Source organism: Eumetopias jubatus, unplaced genomic scaffold, assembly GCF_037043125.1.
Source record: "Eumetopias jubatus isolate StellerSeaLion01/CBP00866 unplaced genomic scaffold, mEumJub1_p1.0 scaffold_9, whole genome shotgun sequence".
In the NCBI taxonomy this organism is placed as follows: Eukaryota; Metazoa; Chordata; class Mammalia; order Carnivora; family Otariidae; genus Eumetopias; species Eumetopias jubatus.
Window position 1 is genome coordinate 81,007,590 of NW_028274815.1, and position 23,557 is coordinate 81,031,146.

The following is a 23,557-nucleotide window of genomic DNA, read 5'->3' on the forward strand; positions in this document are numbered from 1 at the left end:
AAGCTGCTTACAGGATGATGTCATATGAATACTGTAAATATATCCGGGTTCAAGGGCAGTGTTAGTGTCAGCTTCTTGAAGTGCTGAGAAAAGGTAAGGAACAATTTGAAAACCTGAATTAAAGGTTGGGTTGGTGATAAGTAGGAAGGGACCATGGGCGGATCAGGAGCCCAGAATGGAATCTGAACCCCTTGCATCGTTTAATCTCTTGCCTCTTCTCTTCTCTTCTCTTCTCTTCTCTTCTCTTCTCTTCTCTTCTCTTCTCTTCCTCTTTTCTCTTCTCTTCTCTGCTCTGCCCTGCCCTTCCCTTCCCTTCCCTTCCCTCCCCTCCCCCCTCTCCCCTCCCCTCTCCCCTCTCCTCTCTCCCCTCCTTTCCCCTCTCCCCTCTCCCCTCTCCCCGCGGATCAGGAGCCCAGAATGGAATCTGAACCCCTTGCATCGTTTAATCTCTTGCCTCTTCTCTTCTCTTCTCTTCTCCTCTCCCCCTCCCCTCCTCTCCCCTCCTCTCCCCTCTCTCCCCTCCTCTCCCCTCTCCCCTCCTCTCCCCTCCTCTCCCCTCCTCTCCCCTTTCCCCTCCTCTCCCCTCTCCCCTCCTCTCCCCTCTCCCGTCCTCTCCCCTCTCTCCTGTTCAATAATCTCTACACCCAACATGGGACTTGATCTCATGACCCCAAGAGCAAGAGTTGCATGCTTTACCAGCCGAACCAGCCAGGCACCCCTAATCTCTTGCCTTTTGATTTGTGTCTGAAACTTTCAACTTTTTTCCCTGTCAAGGCCAATGAGAAGAGTTCAGTTTGAGTGCTTTAGTGATGCGTGAAATGATACTTCAATTTTGAAATTGTGCCGTGGGTAAATACTGAAAATCTGGTGTCCTGTGGGTTATGGGGAGAAACGTAGGGGAGCTTTTTGGTGGAGTAGGGGGTTAGTGATTGGAGGAGAAGGAAGGGAACCCACAAAATTCTGTGTTTCGTCTTTTGTTGTGGGTAAACAGACATTGTAGTAAATGAGCTTTTCATTAAAATTCACTGCTCTGTGTATGATGCCTCCTAGAGTCTTACAGGAATCACAGGAATCCTGGAACTCTGGGCTTCAGCACTATGTCTGCTCTGGCTTCACAGTGGTTGGTGTAGTTGAACCCTTTTGGTTGTTATGCTGTGCTTTAACACTGGGCTTCCTAACTGGTCGGTCAGGTCACAAGGCCGCAGTTCCCTTCTCTGAGTCTTTCTTATCTCCTCATTTGAGAAACTAAAAAGTTAAAACTATATATAAAAAAATAAAGACAGGGGCGCCTGGGTGGCTCAGTTGGTTAAGCGACTGCCTTCGGCTAAGGTCATGATCCTGGAGTCCCGGGATCGAGTCCCACATCGGTCTTCCTGCTCAGCAGGGAGTCTGCTTCTCCCTCTGACCCTCTTCCCTCTCGTGCTTTCTATCTCTCATTCTCTCTCTCTCTCAAATAAATAAATAAAATCTTTTAAAAAAAATAAATAAAGACAGGATTTCCTGCTTTGGAGATAGGGACCTGTGGTCACCTTACATAATACTAAGGGAAGGCCAAAGGAAGAGGAGTTCAGATTGAGGATTATGTTAAGGATAAACATGGATCATTAGTATTGTGGTAATTTAAAAAGGAAGTGTAGTATATGATGTGGTTTTAAGTAAGAAAATATTTCAGTGTCTAATAGTAGTTATAGGTACTGTTAATTTGTATGGGGTCTCAAGAGAAAAATGCTGGTTGTATATTTTGTTTGAAATCTGAATGAATAGACATTAATTACTTTGTGATAGATTTGTATAAGTAGGTTTATCTCTCCTTCTGCCCAAAGATATTTCACATTGGAGGGAAATATCTAGGATGACCATGGTCGTTTTGAAATTGGGAAGGTTTGACCTTGAAGGACCTGCCCCCTACCTTGAAAGCTCCTCAGAGCCATGCTCAGCTGTGCTGACCTGTCTGCTGATGGTGCTGATGGCACTGCTGCCCTGCTGGTGCTCCCAGTCACGATACTGCCCCTTGGCACCGGGGCTGCCGCCTCGTGTGTGACCTATTGCAGAGGGTTGTGACTGTCACCATTTCACACAGGAAGCAAATGATGTCCAGAAGAGGTTAAGTAACTGGCCTGAGGTCACCCTCCTAGTGTGTGTGCTGGACTTGGGCTTCGGATCTAGGCAGTGCCTGCTTTGGGTGCCATTCTTCTGTAGTATTTAAGTATCTTACTGTGTGAAATAAGAGGAACTGATTTTTAAATTTTCTTATTTTTCTCCCTTAAAAATATTAATAGAAAATTTTATCATAACAATAGCAATCGTATAGAAAAGTAGAGAAAGGTGAACTCACCATTTTTCGTAGCTTGAGACCGTCAACAAATATGAAAATAATGTTCATTACGTGCAGTTCTTGCTGTGAGAGCACTTAAGTAGGGAATGTGTGTTCTAGGAGTTGTGCATTGTATCTCCATTGGTCATTTTCTTTTGTCCAATGCTTAGTTAAAATACCGTCAGGAGTATGGTATTTTAATGTATCTTGACAGAGTCATGCAATCAAATTTCAGTTCTAGCATTACCACATTGACTACTTAGCTGTTGAATATAGCATACCATATCTCATAGTGGCTAATAACTTTATGCATATGTTTGCCTATAGTAAAGGATATGGAGTTTGTTATGCTATTAGACATTCTTTTGTTATTTTAAACTAAAATTGCTGAATCTGAAGTCAGTTGAGTTTTTCAGATAATTAGGGGGAAAGGCAGTTGCATATGTGTATTAAAAGTTAGTGATAGCTTGTTTGCAGAATCCCAGATCTCTTGTTTTAGATGCTAGGATTTGAAGACTTTCCAGTGCCTTTTCTTTTACTATTAATCTAAGAATAGATATGCTGATTTTTTTTGTCCTTTGTATTTTCTGAATGCTTACTATTGGTGCTTTTTAAATTTTCCAGTTTCCCTTTTAAAATATGATTCCTCACACTTGGTACTGTAGTCCAGCCACTGGCTCACGTGTGTACCATACCACGGGGCTACTGCCTCCTTTGAAAGGGGCACTGTCCTTTTTAATGCAGCTTCATTAGGTGTCTTTAAAAAGCAGCTGCCCTTTCTTCCCACCTGACCCGCTACCCAGCCATATCCCTCCGTGTCTTTGAGGGAATTACACATAAACTCTCACGGCAGCATTTCTTTTCTTGCCCCTTTCATGTATGTGTCCCATCTAAATTGTTTCCACTTCTCAACATGAAGGTGCTTTTTGCTACAGTGCTGGCTCACCTAACCGGAACTTGCTTGCTGTCTGTCCAGCAAACACCTGCCGCCCGCCCCGCCAAATCTGTCCTAGAACACAGCTGAAAAGGACAGAACAAGCATGCAGAACTCAGATGACTGGGCCCTTTTTTGTAGGAGTCAGAATATTACCACCTTACGTAATGTTCCCTGAGGCTGTCACTTAATTGCAAGGACAGGATAGTAATTGATGTTGATAATAATTTCCCTGAGCCATTAAGAAAAGTAACTTTAATGTACTCAAGATTTCAGGGTTTGGAAAGATTTCCATCTAGATTGGGCTCTTAAAGAAAAAAGATGTATGCATCAAAACAACTCATTTATTGGGGAGTGGGCACTAGAAAACAGTTTTTCATGCTGCTTATTTTGATTGTAATTCTTAGTAGATGTTAAATCTGTACATTTTCTGCTATTGAGGCATAATTGTTCTTTTTTTTTTTTTTTAAGGATTTTATTTATTTACTTGACAGAGATAGCAAGAGCAGGACACAAGCAGGGGAGGTGGGAGAGGGAGAAACAGGCTTCCCGCTGAGCAGGTAGCCTGATGCGGGGCTCAAGCCCAGGACCCTGGGATCATGACCTGAGCTGAAGGCAGACGCTTAACGACTGAGCCACCCAGGCGCCCCAGCATAATTGTCCTTAAAGGGAATGTTGTTCCAGATAAGATAGCTCCAACCTAAGACATAATTCTATATTGAGGTCTTTAATTTTAAACTCTTGAGGGAATAGAAGCACTGTCTTCTTATTAAATTGCAAGTCTGGACTGATCTCCTAACGCTCACATATTCCTGTGCTTTCTTTGCCCTCCTGCTCATCCACAGCCCTGATCATGGAAGGGAAGAAGAGGCAGATAAACAGTTGTTGACTGTAATGAGAAATATTAGTTACAAGGATGACATGTGCAAAAATATGAACCTGCTTACCTCATACTTGTTTGGGCTCTGGAGAAGTGTGATGGGAAAAGCAGGTGTCGGTGGGGATATGTTGCCATTATTCCTGCTCTGTTGTAAGGAGGTGTTTAGAAGACTGAGGTGTTTCCTGAAGTGCTCTGAGCTGTCTCTCTCAAGTTAATTATGTGGTTCCTTATCTTAAATGGCTTATGGAGTGCTGTCTGGGTAAATATGCCTCTCCTCTTTGGTTGAGTTTTGGAATTTTCACAGACACTTCCTAGAAAAGAGCACTCAGGAGTGGGGGGACTGTGGTTTTGGGTTTACAGTGCACAACCAGTGAAGCTGGTCTTTGCCTTTGGGGTGGATGGATGTGGAATCTTAGAGTGGTCAGTAGATTTCCCAGTGCTGAGCTCATGCCATTCACACATGGTCATGTAGGTTCATATTCATATTTGTCCTTTAAAATAAGGAAATAGGGACGCCTGGGTGGCTCGGATGGTTAAGCATCTGCCTTCGGCTCAGGTCATGATCCCAGGGCCCTGGGATCGAGTCCCGCATCGGGCTCCCTGCTCCTTGGGAGCCTGCTTCTCCCTCTGCTTCTCTCTCTCTCTCTCTCTCTCTCTCCCTCTGTCTCTCATGAATAAATAAATAAAATCTTAAAAAAAATAAAAAAAATAAAATAAGGAAATATAAGGGGGAGCAGATTGGAATTTAAAAAAATGTTTTAATCTTTATTAGGGCAGTTTTAGGTTCGTAGCAAAATTGAGAGGAAGATACTGAGATTTCTATATACCCCTTGTTCCCACATGTGCATAGCCTCCCCCATTATGACATCCCCCACCGGAGTGGCACATTTTGTACAATTGATGAATCTACACTGACATGTCGTAATCACTCAGAGTCCATCGTTTACATTAGGGTTGCGCTTGGTGTTGTACCTTCTGTGGGTTTGGACAGATGTATAATGACCTGTTTTCATCATCATGGTATAGTACAGAGTAGATTAACTTCCCTAAAAATCCTCTGTGCTCCGCTTGTTCACCCTCCCTTCTCCTGTTGGAATTTTTAAGTTGAACTCTGTGTGATGTAATAAGGCATCCTGGGGAGAAAATTGGCACACCAGGGGCATAGCCCCCCTGGTGTACGTCCTTCCTGCTCTCCGGGTGTACTTTCTTGTCTGTAAAATGAGCTGTTTTGTTAAATAGGCTTGCCTATCCTTTCAGCTCCTGGACATTGCAGAACATAAGGTCTTTGTTTTTATTGTAAACATATTTGACATTTCTTAGAATTTACGTGTTATAAATCTGACCTTCACATATCAAAACCCCCAGCTAAGACAATGAGTGTATATGTTACTATAAGTAAATACTGTATAGTCCAAAAAGGATATGAGAGCTTGAATTTGGGCTTTTTAATACAAGCTTGGAAAAGTGATTTCCAAACTTCAGAATGCATAAGAATCACCAGAGACTGGCTTAAAAAGTCATGGATGCCTATACCCCACTTAATGGAATTCTCATGTGTTGGTCTGGGATGGAGCCTGGAAATCTATACATCATGGGTGAAAGTGAGTGATTTTTGTAATTGAATTTGACATGCTTAATAGAAATACTTAACATCTCTCTCTCCCATAGTAAACCTCTTATATCTAAAATATTACATCTGCAAACCAGCAGAACACCACTAAAAAATCATTAAGATCAAGTAACAGTTCCCAAGTTGGATGGGAATGAGGAGCAGCTGGCCGTTGCCTCTTCTGCAGCAGGCACACACATCACCCCTTGATGGAGTGCCCTCTTCCGACTTAGTGGGAGACTGGCATCTTCTTGCTCGGGTGCAGAGTATGAAAAGCTCCTTTTGTCCTTCTGTTTGGAGAGAGGTGATGCAGTTTTGTGACAGATCTAGTTCTGGGTGAGTCGCTGAGTTCTCCCCCTTCCTCTTGGCCCGTTGATACCTGTATAAACTGTCCCTTTTTGGGATTTGGTAAGGAGTATTTGCGGTTCAGATCTCAAGGGATCCGCATCTTGTCCTTTGATGATCTTTGAGAGCATCAGGGCAATCCTTGAAGGCCCTGCTACAGCCTCCATGGTGGGTCTACACTATTAGCCTCACAGTGATGATCCCTTTAACAACACCTTCTGCACCTCGTGCCAGAGCAGACCTATTGATGTCACACTGTCCTGTTTGCTAAGTGTTTCTGCTACAGAGTACAGTGTTTCTCTGTCACCATGTTAGTGCCCCTTCTTGTGGATTTTTTTTTTATACCCCACTAAATTATAAACTTCCTGAGGGCTGATGTGGTGTTTTATCTCCCCTGGAAGCATAGGGCATGTGTCCTGGGCACTGGTTAAAAATAGTCAGTCTTCAGTTTACTGAGTTTTGGTGTTGATGGGTTTTTCTGTTAAGCAAATAGAAAACCAATATAAGGAAGTTAATCTCTGGAGTTTTTGTTTCAGGTTAAAGTCAGCAGAAAGGAAAAGCATTCTGATCTCCAGTATTTATTGAAAGAAAATTTATGGTGATATAAAGGAAGCAACAAACAAGCCTGTTAACGAGTTTCAGAAAGCCAAGGGTGAGGGGCTTGAATGTGTTCACATATACCTTCAGATTCCCTAAAGAATTCCTTCAGGATGTTCTTTCATTGACTTTTCCTGATTTATCATAGGAGAGTAAAGTCAGATTAAGAGTAAGTTTTTATTATTGGTTACCACATTTCCATGTTTGATTATAATCACTTAAAATATTTATGTTACAGAATAGTATACTTGGTAGCTCCTATGTAAGTTGGTTTAATGGGACGTTTGTGGTCATTTCTATTTTAAAGTTTACAGCCTGGTATAGGGAACAAGTCTGGGTATGAATCTTGAGCTGATTAACTTAACCACTTAATCTTCTCAAAGCTTCAATTTCTCTATGAAATGGGGACATTGGTACCTATGTTGGGTTGTATCAGGAGTAAGTGAAAGTGCATAGAAAATGCTTTGTTCACTACATGCCCCAAGAGTGGGGACATCCTGGTGCCTTGTGTCCTGTTCTTACAGTCCTGTCTCTCATACTGGAACGCTTCCAAGGTGTCACAAGGGTCATACTTGCTGGAGTTCAGACTGTAATGTGCACCCCTCTGGGTTGTTGAGGGAAGAAAATATTTGTTGTTCCTGAATTGTGTTTACTTATCTTGCAAAGTGTCATACATTTAATAGAGTTTTCTTCTCTAATAGTCTGTCCACTCTCAGGCTGAATGAGTACAAAAGCTTTATGATTCTGTGAAGAAAGGTCAGAGTTAAGTAGGAAGCTCTGAGTGCAGAAAAGGAGCTGCTAAGTTGCAGTGCACGTCCTTGTTAAGGCATGCGATGCTGATGCCATACAACGACAAGGGATGATTGGTGTTGAACAGCAGCATGACCATCCTCGAGGAGACGAGTCCTGAGTTAAAGACTTGGTCTTTCATTTCTTAGATTCATTTGCACCCCCTCTAAGTTTCCTCTTGTGGATGAGACCATCAGATTTTGCCTCTCAGTAAGCATATGTATTCATTAAGTGTGTTTTAATGGAGTTACCTGGGTGTCTAGGTAAAGATTATGTAACATGAGTTAGTTACCTAGTAGTTGGTGATATGTCATCTTTTTCCTCTTGGGATTTAAAAACTTCCCTTGAATGCTGTTCCTTCTGCCACTAGGCTCCTTTTTGTGGATTAGGGACAGACTTCATTAGAGGCAGACAGGCAGCCACAGTGCCCTGCATTTTAAAATTACATGGTGTGTGTGCGTGTTTTTTTTTTTTTCTTTTCTGGAACATGTATCATAAATGTAATGAATATTTGCAGATGAGAGGTGGCAGTTTCGACTCTGTAAGAAACATGAAGGAGAGTTAGAAATTTAGGGAATTTTCCTTAGCTTGAAGGTCACCAAGAATAGTTTGAGTTTTCCTTTTTAAAAAAGAAACATTCATTTCCCCCATTTAAAGACCAAAAATGAATCAAATGCCACAAAGGTTGCTCTACTAAAGGGGACAGTTCTGGTTAGTGTGAGTCAGTTTGGCTTTGTGTGAAATAATATTTATTGCAGCAACGATTTTAATTACAAATCTTGGTAACTCTTTAAGGGCTTTGAGGGGAAATAATTTAAGCTATTTCTTTAAAAACAAAGGACCTCAATAGCAGGAATTTGACAATTTGGTAGAAATGGTAGGAGTCCATCTGTATTGGTCCAGTTGTATTGTCCGGCTGCCATTTTACCATGGGCAGATAGCTTAATAACATTCACCTCAGAGTTCTTTATCTGTAAAATAGGGTAATGGCCTGTTTTGCTGGCTTTCATAAGATTTTTTTTAGGAGCTATAGCTGTGAATGGTATTTGGGGGCTTTTCCTCATTGGGTGCCTCATAAGTGCATTAATGTTCACATGATGCCTCATATAAAAAGCCAGGGGCCTTTAGTCTCTTCCTTCTGGCATTTTATAACACTGGATGGGACACCGTGTCCAAGAAATGAGGCAATAGGTCAAGAGAGTCAAGTTCATAAATGGATTTTAGGTATGTATATTTAATGCTGACCAAATCATATAATGGGGTGTTCTAAAAGTGGATGATACAATGGAAAGAAAGGTCCTATTAATATTAAGTTCCAAACCTCTCCCTGCACAGGCTAGGCATTTCAGTGACACAGCATGCTGGATCCAGACTCAGATGAAGGAAAGTGGTCATATTGATCATCTCTAGGGAGCAAACTGCATGAAGCAGCCTTTAGGAGATGGTATAGAGGTCAGAGTGGAATGATAAGAGTACATGTGAAGCCTCAGACTTCAGTGAAATAATACCTTTGCTTGTATCCTTGAGTCGCTAGCGCAATGCAGTTGGTTATGATTATGTGTATTTTCTCTTCATGGACTACTGAGGGCCGTTTGTTACAGCTCTAAAGTCATGCCAAGGGAGCGTGGGTAGGACCTCCCTGATGGGTGGGGGCACCTGGCTTTTGTAGACTTAAGCTTGTAACCTAACCCGAGACTAACCTTTAATATATTCTCTCTGGGGTAGTGTTGAGTAAATCATGGACAGATTTTTTTTCTTTCAAACAACTCTTCATATGACCTCCTTCGTGCACAATTACATGCATATACATGTTTGGTACATTTCAGTCCCAGCTGTAGTTTTTCTCCTTGGGCTGTTCGCCATTTTGGTTCTTTTTTGCAAAGATGACCTGAGTGGATAGATTATTATTTGTTTCAAATTTAGAGGTTTTCTTTTTATTTGTTTCTTTTTAAAAAATAATTAGGGAGGTGCGTTACTTTAGTACCCTAACTGCCTTTCCCCATATTGGCCATGCTTTTTGAAAATGAGAAATGGACCTAAATTGACTAGGGTTAGGGTTGTGGCAAAGGGAATTAAGGAGAAAGGGTTCGCATAGACCTCTGGTGGGAGTGGAGAGAGGAAGACTCTCTCATCTTAGAGCCCACTCTATGCCAGATATGATGGCCAGAGCTTTATATACTTTATGCACTTTATTTCTAGCCTGCCTATTCTAAAAAGAACATTGGGATCCTACAGTGATCCTAGGAAGCTTTCCCAAGGAAATATATAGTAATGAAGTGGTAGCAGAGAAATGAAAGCCAGAATCCCAAATCTCATTTCTTTCAGTATGTTGTCTTCTTTCTTAGGAGGGAGACAGAATTCTTAGTTTCCTGATTTAAATTTAAATTTGAAATGGACCTAATTTTGGAAGACCTGGTATGCATTAATGAAGACTAATGCTTTTGCATGGTCTACCCTCTGACACAAAAATAATTGATTAGTTATTAGGTCCTGATTCTCTAATCCCTTAGTAAGGGAAACTCATGTTCTGTGTGAAACAAATACTGAGTGAATTCACAACTCTAAGCTTTTATGCCACTGTCAAACTGCTAAGTCTTGAGAATACTCCTGTGGTCTTGCGTTCAGGCATAGAGGGAAATACTGCTACATTACATAAACATCTGGAGTGGTTTTTTCCATAGGCCCACGGATTTTCTTCATCTGTAAGGATCTTAAGTTACCATATCAGATACTCAGAAGACCTTCCCCTCCCCCACACCTCCCCTAACACATTCCCAGCGCAGTGCTATTTATTTCTTTAAAAAGAACAAAAGCTGAGGGGCAACTCTTGTGACATTTTCTCTCATCATTTGGTTCTGTCAGCAAGAAATTTGCTTTAGTAATTTGGAAAGAACCCCACTGCAGGAAGAGTAATCAGTATGTGTTTCCAGTTTTGAGGGCTGCCTGGATGCTATGGAGATAGATGATCTTTGTGTCTCTTATATAGAAAGCACTGGAAGGTTACCTAGTACTCTGTTCTCTTACGTTCTCCTCTTTGCTCTTGGATTTAAGGAAATCGTAATTTGGCTTCATGGTTCTGTTAACCAGTCATAGTCATGGGAGTTGTTTTGATACTATGCTAATAAATTAATTTTCTATCTTCAGTTCAGGGAAACAAGGTCCAGTTGTATTTTATTGCCATATTTATTAATTTATTTATCATTGATCGTGTGTACTGCACTGCTCATTGCATCGTAGTTATTCTTCATGATAGACCTGTGAGTGCAGTGGGCACCGTCGTACAGACAGGAGGCTGAGGCACTGTTATGTTACCAAGTGGAGGACATGAAGTGTGGACACGGTCTTGATGCTGGAGTCCACGCTCTGGGTCACTATCCTGTAGCTTTAGGATCCTGCCAATGCCCATGACATGAAGGACAGCTCAGTTTCCTGTGTATTAGTGCTTAGTACAGAGCTGGGGGTTACAAAGCTTAAGAAGGCTGAGGTTACAGATTCAAAACACACATAGGCAAAAATTTTGAATGAGTGATTCAGGAGTGGGCATTATGAAAAGATACTGACTCTTGGACAGACAGGTAGTAAAAAATGGCAGTAGAATCAGAAATATGGGAGCCCATATAACATTTATAAATTACTACTTTCCTGACACACAGTTGTATTCCATTCTGTGCGTCTCTGAGGTGGAGCTTCTGTAGATGTCAAATGGCTTCTTAGATCATTTTGTGTGCTGTATGGTAACACACATACAGGGAAGCATTTTCTTTCAGGATTATGGGTTACTCAGCTGTGAATGCAGAAAGAGTGCCAGACTGTTCAGCAGGGCTGTGTGACGATGTTGGGGAAGGTGTGATGATGGAGTACTGAAGCCACAGTTGAGGGGACAGTTCAGATCTGCTGAGGCTGGCCATGCTGGAAAAGCATGCTTGTGGAATGGTAGCTGGGAAATAGCTGACAGGGCAGGAGGCAGTTCCTTGGGCCATGGACCAATGTGGGACAAGCCTGCTCCCATCAGAAGCAGAACTTGAAACTGTCTAAACTGCAGGTGTGTGTGTTGTGGGACGTGGTGCCCCCACTTACACGGAAGCACTTTTGAAGACGAGGAAGGTAGTTCACTTTAGAGGCAGGTGGTGGTATCTGTGGGTCGTGAGAGTTGGGATGAGGTTCTTGGCCCATGGATTTTATTTGTCCTGGTTACTTGTATGTTACTTTGTTGTGTAGTTCCTGCTCGTGAGCTGCTGGGCCATTGCAGGACTCCATGCCACCGTGACCTCATACAGTTGAGATGTGATTGTAATACAGTGTCATTTTCATGAAGTTGTTTTGTCCTAGATGTAACTTGAGTTTCCGGGTAAGCTTCCCAGACTAAATGAAGAGCTTTCCTTAGATTTCAAGTTCTGAAGTTCATAACTGTTCATCATGAGACCACAAGCGAGGCAGGAGGCTCTTGGGAGATATGGTGATGTTCTTTCTGTTTGACATTTGGTGAAAAAGGACCATTGTCCACAAAGTCCTGGGGTAGATCAAGCCCAGGAGATCTGGGTAGCTCTATGTTACTCGCTTGAGGAATGGCCAGCAGAGCACTGCAAAGACTGGATGGAGAGATGCAGGGCTGACAGGAATTAAATGTAATCCTGTTCATCTGGGTGAGAGATTGACCTCACATTGGTTTGAAATGCCCAGGGATAGATAATGAGTTTTAGGTCCTAGGTCAGGAATTATACTGTCACTGTAAGAAGTCTCTCTCTCTTTCTGCATCATCCCTGTCTCTTTGTACACTCCCTTATTCTGGGTAATTATTCTCCAACTTCCCTACCTTGGGACTGCAGGAAAGCTTCAAAGAAGACTGTCAGTATAACTTTTGTAAAATCAAGTAATGGGTCTTGGGAGTACACTAGGGAAAAATGACTGCTATCCATTCCTGAAAATAAATAGCAAGAGGCTTTTTTGGGTCATTTCATTCACGCAGAATGTTAAGAAAGAAAATGTGGTCAACTTGATGTATAGAGGAAAATATTAGTTAAGTTGCTTAGGTTGAGAGGTAATGATATGCAAATTGAACCTGAGAAAGAAAGAAATTGATACTTTATCAAAACTCATTGGCTCTATTACTAGTTTTGTTTATTAAGTGGGGTTCACTGGTATTAACAACCCATACTGTTCTACTGGAGAGCACGGGACTATTTCATCATCACTTTTGGGAAAAATTACAAAAGAGATAATTTATTGAAACTTAAGCCATCCTGTTCTAATGATCATGCAAAACAGTGATGCCAATTATCTTTCTTTTCTATTTTTCAGGGTCGACATGTTAAAACAGGTCAGCTGGCGGCCATCAAAGTTATGGATGTCACTGAGGTAAGGTTGGGTCACAGATAATTTTAAAGAAATCATTATATAAAAGACAAGATCCTCGTGTCCCTCAAACCCCAATTTAATAATATTGTTCTGTTTGTAGAATTGATCTTGAACAAATTGCCCCCCTGTGACATGGTGGGTTCATAAGGTCCAGCAGACTAGTTGGCTTAAATTGTTGCAGATGGTCCCCAAGTAACTAGAAATCAGTAGCATTTTCTTTAAAAAACAGAAAAACAAACAAACAGAAAAACTGAGTGATGTCATCCTTGGCTACTTAATGGACCATAATTGGAAACATCTTCTCTAATGGAAAAGAAAAAATTTGAGAAGGGATCATGGAGGTCACATGAATAGGGAGATCGGGGGGTGTGGGATGGGGAAAAGCTTCTCTAGGGTATTAGGCCACATTTGGGCCATTTCTTTTATTTTTAACATGGGGAAAGAAAACAGATCCAGCCCAGTTCCCAGAGGTTTGAAAACAGAAACATCTGCTAGAATGCTGAGCAGATTGTTGGCAAAATTTAGTAGCAAAAAATAGTTCTTGAAATGGTCACATGAGGATTTACTCTGTAGCTTTAGATGGGAAAGAGGAGAGGTTAACTCACACAAAAGTAAGTGTATATGTTCCTGAAGTCCATACTTAACTTTTTAAAGATAACCATGGACTGTAGTGAATGAAATCCATTTTACTTTATTTTTATCTGAAATTTTACTTTTTATTCTCATGGTTGCTTCTAACTTGCCTAATTATGAATAAGATTTACCATGATATATCACAGATTTTAGAGTGAGTTAGCAAGCAGCCATGGGGATCTGGGATATCTTTTTAAAATTTTTTTTTATTTTTCTTAGAGAGCTCATGAGCACCCTTGTGCAGGGGGCAGGGGAGGGGCAAAGGGAGAGGGTGAGAATCTCAAGCAGTGGCTCGATATCACAACCCAGAGATCATGACTTGAGCCAAAATCAACAGTTGGACACTTAACCGACTGAGCCACCCAGGTGCCCTGATTTGGGATATCTTTAAATCAAGCCATAGTCTACCCCAAATCTGGGGTTGGTCTAGGGAAATAATGGCTAAACCGGTATCAGGTGTGCAGTTGAGCATTCTAGAGAGGTTTCCTTCTCCGTCCTATTCTCCCCTTGGTCTCTAAGAACATGCTCATCTCCAGTGTGCATATTTGTTAGTAAGAATTAGAAAACATTGTTACCTATCGACTACGGGACAAATGATAGAACTTTATACAAATATTTGAAGACGGGACATTTTATGAGATGGCTGTTCTTTTTTTTTTCTGCCAAAGAGAATCCTGGAGACTTTATAATGAAAAGGGACCCATTGCTTGGTTGAATGGCCTAAAGATTCTTGTAACCTACTGAGATAATGGACTATTCTGTCACCTTATAGTCACCTTATCTTGGTGTACAACTCGGGGAAATTGGATGCTTTCCAGTTAAATATTATTTTTAAGATTATTTTAAAGAGTGGTTAAGGAACAAAAATTGTAACTTAACTGTGATTTAAATACAATAGGTTATTTCTGAAGTGCCCTCCATGAATGGGATGATGGATGGCATGTTCCTCTCAAGCCTCCATTCCTGCCACCGTGCATGGTGCTGGTGCCACAGTGGGAAATGGTGTAGCTGGAGCCTGTGTTCTTTGGCATTTATTAACACACTTCCTGACTTGTTTATTAGCAGACTGGGCATCATTTTAAATGTAAGCTTTTGGAATTTTATGAAGCATCTGGAAGTTCTGAGAGTTGCATTCCTTTTTTTTTCTTTCTTTCTTTCCTTATTGATTGAGAGAAAGAGGGAGAGTGCGAGTACACACGTGAGCCGGGTTTGGGGGGGAGCGGGGAAGCAGAGGTTGAGAGAATCTCAAGCAGACTCCCTGCTGTGCACGGAGCCGCTGCAGAGCTCGATCCCAGGTCCCTGAGACTGTGAACTGAGCCCATATCAAGAGTCAGACGCTTAACCAACTGAGCCACCCAGGCGCCCTGAGAGTTGCATTTCTTTTCTCACTTCAGCCTGTGCTGTCCTGGCTGACAGAGCTTTTGTCACCAGCCAGGCTGTGCTCCCTTCCACATCTCAAATGGAATCTGAACGAGGTTTGTCTTCTCCAGAGTGACCCTCTTCCCCTAAGCCCAGCTCTCATGATAACTGTGCAGTATATAATCACTGCTTAAAAAAAAGTGTAAGAGAGAGGAAAAGATATATTTTTTAATTTATTATTTATTTGACAGACACAGCGAGAGAGGGAACACAAGCAAGGGGAGTGGGAGAGGGAAGAGCAGGCTTCCCGCTGAGCAGGGAGCCCGATGCGGGGCTCGATCCCAGTATCTGGGATCATGACCTGAGCCGAAGGCAGATGCTGAAGGACTGAGCCACCCAGGCGCCCCTAGAGGAAAATATTTTTAAAAATTAAATCTTTATACTGCTACGTTACAGTAACCGCTGTTGCTTTGGTTTATTTACTTTTAATTATCTTTCTAGGAGCATAGCTATGAAATACATATCTACATGTGTGATAGATGCTTTTGTATTCCACTTTTGTTGAGTTGTATACGAAAGGTTTTTCCTTGCCTGCAAAATCAGGCAATGTTGGACAAATGCATTTTCAGGACTCCTTTAAAAATAATTATGCAAAACCCATGTGTGCAGGTAAAATGAAAACCAGATGGTGAGTCTTCAGAACGAATACAAACCCAATCAGCCGTTTAACCGTATTGGCCTCTCAGTAATGTTTCTTGTGTGCTGTTTTCTTACAGTGACCCTTCTACAGAGTAACTTCTGTGCTGTAGCTTGGGGGCACATTCAGGCCCCAGAGCAAGTGTTGCTTATGGAGAGAGGATATTGTGCAGCTGGTACCCTGGAAAACATGTCCTTGCCACCCCTCACTTCAAGGGCCTCCAAGCTCTTGCCAAATTTTAGGCATTGGCCCTGGGGGGGGGGGGGCGGATCTGGGAGCAGGAGGGAAGCAGGCTGGCATGAGGGGAAATTTGCGGCTGATGTTTCTGGTTTCAGCTCCAGCAGAAGGGGCTGTTGGAGTGGTCCTATTGATGAGAGGAGGATTCTGTATGGTTCCTGAATTCCATTCAGTTTCTTCTCAGGAGCAAAAAGTGTGAATGCTTATTCTTCGGAAAAATCACAGACGTGTCCTGACTCTTGAGCCTCTTTCTTAGATGAAATTGAGAGGCAGTTACCAGCCTTCTAGTTATTCCTCGGGCTCAGAAGGCCAGAAAAGCAGCAGACGTGGGGAGGTAAATGGCATGGCTGTCCTTCTCCCCAGCTGTCAGCTGTTGGCATCCCTGAATGAATGTGCTCTAGGCTGGCTGCACCGAGTCCTCATCACCTCTGTACTTGATTTTGTGATCCTGGAAAACGGAGCCAACTGAAAATTCATATTTCACCCTGGGTGAAGTAAAGGTACTATGTAGAGAAGTGAGTAGTCTAGACGGGCGGCGTTTATTTGCAAGAGATGTAGGATCTCTTTGTATGTCTTCTCAGACTTTGATAGTTTTAAGAATTGACTATCTTTAGGATTTTGAAGAGCTATTTTTAAAGAAAGCTTGTCATTTATCAGATTGGTTGTGGGAAAGGGTTTAAGGAGCAGGTTAAGGATATGTTCAAACTGGAGAAGACCAGGACATGAGATCTATAATGTGGTGTTTTTGTTTTTGAAATAATTATAGATTCAAAGAATTTGCAGAAAATTATACACGGGGGGGCGGATCTCATGTACCCTGCACCCAGTTGTCTGCAGTGGTAGCATCTTCAAAACTGAGGCCCTTGCCCAAAATCAAGCAAAGCAAACAGTTGCTCTTAACAAGTTAAGGATTTGACCCATACTCTGATGTTCGATTATAGCAAATAAGCCTGCACTGTTATGCACGTCTGCCAGCATTGCTTCAGACAGTGCAGGCCACCGGCGCTTGGCCCAGATTCAGCCCATAGAGTTTGTTCAGATTTCCCTGGTTGGACATGCACTCCTGTGTGTATATATGTTTTTGATGTGTTTTCAGGGAAACTTGATTGAAGTGGTTGTTTGGATTCTTGATAAATTCCTTCCTTTCAGTCCTTGTGTCTTAACGTGAGGGGCTAATAGTTTGTTTCTTATAGTTTTGGGATATCCCATTACTTTGAGTTAATGCTGTGGAAGGTAAGAAGATAAATTAACTTACATGAATAATTCTCAACTTGGGGTCCATAAACTCTCAAGAGTAAGATTTATCTCCCAAGAATTAAATTTTATGTTTTCATTTTAATAATTTCCCCCGAACTTTTTACTATGAAAATGTTCATAATTACAGAACTGTTGAAGGAATGAACACGCTCTATCCCTTGCTTAGATTCAACAGTTGTTAATATTTTGTGTATGTTATATGTGTATTGTTGTGGCACCATCATGACCCTTCACTTGTATGAGTGTGCTTCTCTTAAAATACGGTCTTCTACATAATCATAATGACAACTAGAAGAATTAATGCTTACAGAATTTCGCCTGATGTTCAGTCTATATTCAGATATCCTCAAATGTGCCAAGGCTTGTGCATTATATTTGGTTATCTTTTGACTCACTTTTTGTCTAGATCAGTTCCTATCTGTCCTCCTGGCCCTTCCCTTCCCTTCCCTTCCCTCCCCTGTGCTCCCCTCCCCTCGTCTATTTTATTTTTAAGAAATTGACTTTTGGAAGAATCCAGCCAGTTGTTTTGTAAAATATCCCACATTCTGGATTTGACTGTTTCCTTGTGTTGTATTTTAACTAGTCGCTCCCTCCTACATTTCCTGGAAACTGGAAATTAGGTTGGGAGGCTTGATTAGACTCTTGATTAGATTGTGTGTGTGTGTGTGTGTGTGTGTGTGTGTGTTGGCAAGAATGCCTCATTCGTGGTATTAGATCCTTCTTGTTGTATCACATCAGGAGGTACAGCCTTTCTAGTTGTCTCACTATTAGTAAAGCCAACTTCAGTCTTTGATTAAAGAGGGAGCTGCTAGAGCTCTCCTCTCTCAGGATGCACTGTTAGCTTCGTACTTTGTAAACAGTCTCCAGGGTGATACTTTGGCACTGTGTGAATATTCTGCTCACCAACAACTTTTTAACTAACTGTTTTGGCATTCATTTGGTGATGCTTCCCTGATTCAGTTATTATGGTGAAATGATGATTTTTAGATTCTGTTCTCTATATTAGTTAGCATTGGTCTATAAAGAAGAATTTCCTTACCTAATACCACCCTTCTTTGTTTTCTCTCTTTTTCATGGACAATTCTATTTATTCAATGTGTTTCCATCAGTTAAAGCTATTACTACTTACTTAATCAAATTGTGCCTCATCTGGCCATGGGAGCTAATCCATACCCTTTGACAGGACTCCTTTAGTTTTGAGTACTTCTGTGTTTTCTGGCACAAGTAGGTATTTGAAGCTCACTGGCCAGAATTTGGAATCTCTTCCGCTCAGGAGCCTTAGTTCCTTTTAGTGGGAAATATATTTAGAAACCAATATCTGAATGCTTTTTCTCTGAAGTGTTTGTCCTTAGAATATACCTCTTAAGGATTTATAGTCAGAATGCTATGCTCAGAGTTACTTGAAATAATTCCTTTCTCTTCATGGTTCATAAATTTGTTATGCAGCTTGGTTCAGTTTCTGTTGAGTCATTTGTAGGGCTTGCTTTTTCTCCGGATTAAATTTAATTTTCAAATGTGTAAATCACTTACATTGTTCAAAGTCAAACTGTATAAAAAGATACGCATTTTGATAAACAGTTTTTAAAAAGCTTAGTCTAGGTCATCTGGATGATGGACCTACCTCATTCCCAAGTATTGCCATGCAGTTTCAGTGTCCTGATTTGTGTTTGTCATTGCTTTGGGCAACATAGGGCTAAACATTTCTTGGGGTGATGCGGAGAGAACAAAGGCAAACTTAGTATGTGGTGTTTCATGTCAAACTGAGATGAAATGGTGCTCTGTGGAATGATGTTTCGTTGCAGTTCATCACCATGGAGTGGGAGAGTTGCATCCACTCCAGTCTTCTGGCCAGTCCCATAGTCTTTTCTCCACTTGGCTGTTTTGGCATGGGATGGGGTTAAAATAGATTCTCTAAGTATAGTTTCTGGACCTGCACCAGTACTTGGGAACTTGTTAGAAATGCAGTGTCTCAGGTTCCACCCAGACTACTGCATCAGAAATTCTGGGTTGGGGCTAGGGCCCAGCAATCCCCCTCTTGGGGATTCTGCTGTACACTCAAGTTTGAAAACCCTTACTTTAGTGGAAGCTTAGGAAAGAAGCCTCATATCTATGAGTGAAGAATTCTTGCTCAGGATTACATTGCTAGTTAGATTACAGGGATTAGAACCCAGATCTTTGATTCTCAATTGAATGAGCCTTTGAAAGTATTAACAGTTTCAAAAATTAGGTTCTAAGTAGAACTGATTTGATCTGGACCTTAAAGATTGGATGAGTCTTGACCATTTTTCTCCTTTCTAAAGTTTGTTTTTAACAAATCAGCCGGAGCAGACTTTTTTTTTTAAGTCTTAGGACCAAAATGTTTGTGGTTGGTAATCGTGGCATATTCCTTGGAGGAAGGGAAGATGCTGGGCCTGATGCTCGTTGGGGTGCAGGAAGCCAGCCAGTTTATTTTATTGAGTACCCTTCGTATTCCTTGCACTGTGTTCCTAGGGATGTGAGAATAAAAGTTATGTAAAAATACGGTCTTGCCTGGAACAGCCAGTAAAAACCTAGCCTCTGCCCATCATCAAACTGGAGAGTCAGGAGCCACAGAAGGGGCCCATTGCTAAGCAGTGTACATCACATCTGGGAGACAGTGTTTGAGCACCATCTGAGCTAGGTCCATGGAAGAGGAGGAGGACAAATTTCTTGCTTTTCAGAACTTGTTCTCTGACAATAGGGAGCAAAACAAACTTACTCTAGTGACAAAGCAAGGCCCTGTCAGCCTTCACAATTTTATCTCTTTTCATTTGGAGGGGAGCATAATATAATGAATGTGCTGTTCTTGTCTAGACTAAAAATAAGAACAAAAGGAAGGGAGGGAGCAATCTCTGTGGACTGTAGGACCTGTTGTTCCTCAGAGACCAGTGAAATGCTTCAGGCCTTCTAGCATGGTACTGGCTTCTTCCCTTTCAGGCAGCTGCTGGCTCTTGGTCCCTGCCCTTCCGTGGCTCTGGCCCGCTCACCACAGCACCACTGAGGGTTGTCAGGAGAAGCCGGCTGTGTACCCGTGAGGCTGCGTGTGCAGCTGTCAGTTTTCATAGCAGTTGGGTGCCCTCCTCCGCCTCCCCCCACCCCTGCCCCAAATAGTCTGTCTGTCCTTGTTTTCTCTTTTTTACCTTTCTTAACAAACTACCTTCTCTCTTTTTGCGCCTGAGACAGAAACTGATGTGCCAAGTTTATGTGATGCCAAATTTCCCTATCTGGCATTTTCTTACCTTTGATAACTTCTAACTTAATTTAAATGATCTTGATCTTAGATTGCAATTCCTTAATAGGATTGTTTACCTTAGTCAGCTTTTTTATAAAGATCAGAAGTTGTACAAGTTGGACCTCTTTTATTATTATTATTATTATTATTAAGATTTTATTTATTTGAGAGAGAGAGAGAGAGCACAAGAGGGGGGAGGGTCAGAGGGAGAAGCAGACTCCCTGCCAAGCAGGGAGCCCGATGCGGGACTTGATCCTGGGACTCCAGGATCATGACCTGAGCCGAAGGCAGTCGCTTAACGGACTGAGCCACCCAGGTGCCCATTATTATTATTTTAATATTGGTACAAGTCCTTGAAGAAAAGCTCTTAAAGAAATTGACTAAATTTTGATTTATTTTAATTAAAAAGTATGATAGTGATTTTGAGAACTAACAATTCTACTGTATCCTCAAAAAATATAGCAGTATTTCTCAGCCTTATTTTCATTATCACCTCCCTAAGAATTAGCCTTTGAAAATATTTTTTCCTAATCACTCCTTATGGAATTTTAAAATGTCTGTATATCTGTTCATGTTCTGTATGTATATCTTTATGCTCTATACATAAAAGTGATAAGTTTTTTCCTCCACCTCGAACTACTTTTCATCCCTGTTGGAGAGGGGGATGATATCACTCCAATTGAGAATACCTGGTATATACATAATGAAATAAAATTTAAAAAAATGAGAATACCTGGTATAGAATAAGATAAATAAACAACCTTATACAAATAAGCCAGAGTTAAGGATTATGCTATTTCTAATATTTTCTTTTTATAAAAAAAATTTCCTAGATATTAGAATTCATCTAAAGTGATGAAGAAGGGATGCCTGGGTGGCTCAGATGGTTAAACGTCTGCCTTCGGCTCAGGTCATGATCCTGGCTCAGCGGGAAGCCTGCTTCTCCCTCTGCCTCTCTCCCTGCTCATGCTCTCTCTCTCTCTCTCTCTCTGTATCTCTGTGTCTCAAAAGAATAAATAAAATCTTTAAAAAAAATAAAGTGATGAAGAAGATCTACTGACTGGGAAAGTATAGAGTGCATGAAGTGAACTAATACATGTTTTTAAGGACTTGTGCCAGCCATCACATATGGTATGGTACAGGCACTTGCTTGAATTCACACAGCAGACTTTGAGACAGAAAGCATCCCTCTTTTTAGAAAGAAAGAACAAAGCCTGGGACTCGTTTCCAAGCTTTTCTGATTGTAAAGCTTGTTCCTCTTTCTTCTGAATCCATCTATCCTTCTTTTCCCAAAGTAATATGAAGGGTGAAGGTTGAACTTCTCAAGAAATAGGTACCTGTTGAAGTGTTTTAAAAATAACTATGCTGCTGGTGATATGATAGTGAAATTTTTTAAAGGATTAGTTTTGTTTTTTTTTGGCAGAGATAGAATGTATTTCTATTTTAGATTAATGGAATATATTTCTATTTTGGGTTCATTTTAACTTAAGAATGTAACTGGATTTTACATAATATCAAAAGTCTTCTACTTATCTATTTAATAAGTAAATAAGCAAAGAAAGATTAAAACTAAGTCAGCTATATACCTCAGATATTTTATGTTTTTCATGTTGAAAAGCCTTCATTTTACTTATGGATGACAAAGGCAGTCTGCCCAAAGTTTCATAGCTTGTTGCCAAAACAGCATCCCAGTCTTCCTTTCATTGCACTATGATATCTCCTGGTTCACATTAGGAGCATAGCGTAGTGGTGTTCTGTAGTTGGGTTCTAACACAGTAGCAAATAACAAGTTGCAGTGCCTTGTAAGTTGTAGGTACTCAGATCTTTGATGAATTGTATAGGATGGTCTATTTTTGGTGGACACTTGGAGAAGCTTATAATAGATACGCAGTATTGTTTCACTGTCCAAGAAAATTATAGTAATATATTGTTACCACAGAAGACTTTGAAGATACGATTCTGTTTTATAGCATTCTCAATCTTTGTAATAAAAAATACTAAAAATAATCATGGATGTTATACATTAACCATTAATCTCAGCGATGCATCATCCCAAGCACCAATTCAGTGCCTGGCATATATAGAAGGCATTTCATGAAAGTTTGTTGAGTGAATGAATAATGTCAGTTCTAGGACACATTAGAAATCTACCAGAGTGTCCCTTCTTTCTTTTTCTATGTGAAGAACCCAAAGCCTATATATATATATATATATATATATATAGTTATATATAGTTGGTTAATGGTTTTGTATGAGTGTGTGTGAACACATATGCTTTTGTTTATGAAACTATTTGAAAATTAAACTTTTAATTATATATCCTGATACACCCTTTGAGATGTGGTAAAATGGTGAAGCAGTACAATTGGAAAGAACAGATTTCAAATATCCTGTGCGCATTCCATTTGAAACACTTCACCTTTTAAAATGGTAACCCTTTTCTATAGTCTTTTTTTTTTTTTTTAAAGATTTTATTTATTTATTTGACACAGAGAGAGAGAGCGAGCACAAGTAGGCAGAGCAGCAGACAGAGGGAGAGGGAGAAGCAGGCTCTCTGCTGAGCAGGTAGCCCGGTGCGGGGCTTGATCCCAAGACCCTGGGATTATGACCTGAGCCGAAGGCAAATGCCCAACTGACTGAGCCACCCAGGCGCCCCTGGTAACCCTTTTTTAAAAGGACCTCCTCAACGTCCCCAGCCATGTTTTTCTAAATTTAATTCCAATAGCTGCTTTCCAATTGAAATTCTTTTTATAGGCCCTGAGTATAAATTCATAGACTAAACTAAAATGCCTGTATAATAAAACTTACTGGAATTGCTTGTTTTCTTACTCTTGTCAGTGTCCAGTGAAAATCCACAGTAAGAACATACAATGTCTTAAGTTGCTATGACAACAAAAGAGCTTTTAGAATAAAAGCTTTGTTTAACTGGAGAAAGCTCACTGCCTCCCTTCCCTTCAGCATCATATCCCGAGAAAAGAAAAGTGAGAAATCTCTAGTGACAGAATGCCTATCTTCTAATTATTCTGACTTTTGTACTTACCCTATAGAAAAGAGTGTTGACTTTAGTGGGAATGATCTAAAGTAAGATTAGAGAAACAGCTAGTTGTTTGGCTAAGTTTTTAGCTTCCACAGCTGCAATATTGTGGGTGCACTACTAATCCATACATGGCCTTGAAGCAGTGCAGGAAGCTAAGTTCTCTCTACCCCAAGGTAGGAAAGCTGTCCTTTGGTGCAAGAGCAGACCCTGAGAGAGCACCCTCTCTTCCTATTACTCCGCATGACAGCTCGGCTGTGCTACAGA

The 23,557-nt window shown here is 41.0% G+C and overlaps 1 protein-coding gene across 35 annotated transcripts in view; it reads left to right on the forward strand.

Moving 5' to 3' along the window:
- Window positions 1–23,557, forward strand: part of MAP4K4 (mitogen-activated protein kinase kinase kinase kinase 4) — a 185,919-nt gene that overhangs the window by 69,722 nt on the left and 92,640 nt on the right. For all 35 annotated transcript variants that reach the window (XM_028103810.2, XM_088026569.1, XM_088026573.1 and 32 more), the window contains exon 3: window positions 12,767–12,823. In XM_028103810.2, coding sequence (XP_027959611.1) covers window positions 12,767–12,823 — 57 coding nt within the window. The remainder of the gene's footprint in view (window positions 1–12,766; window positions 12,824–23,557) is intronic.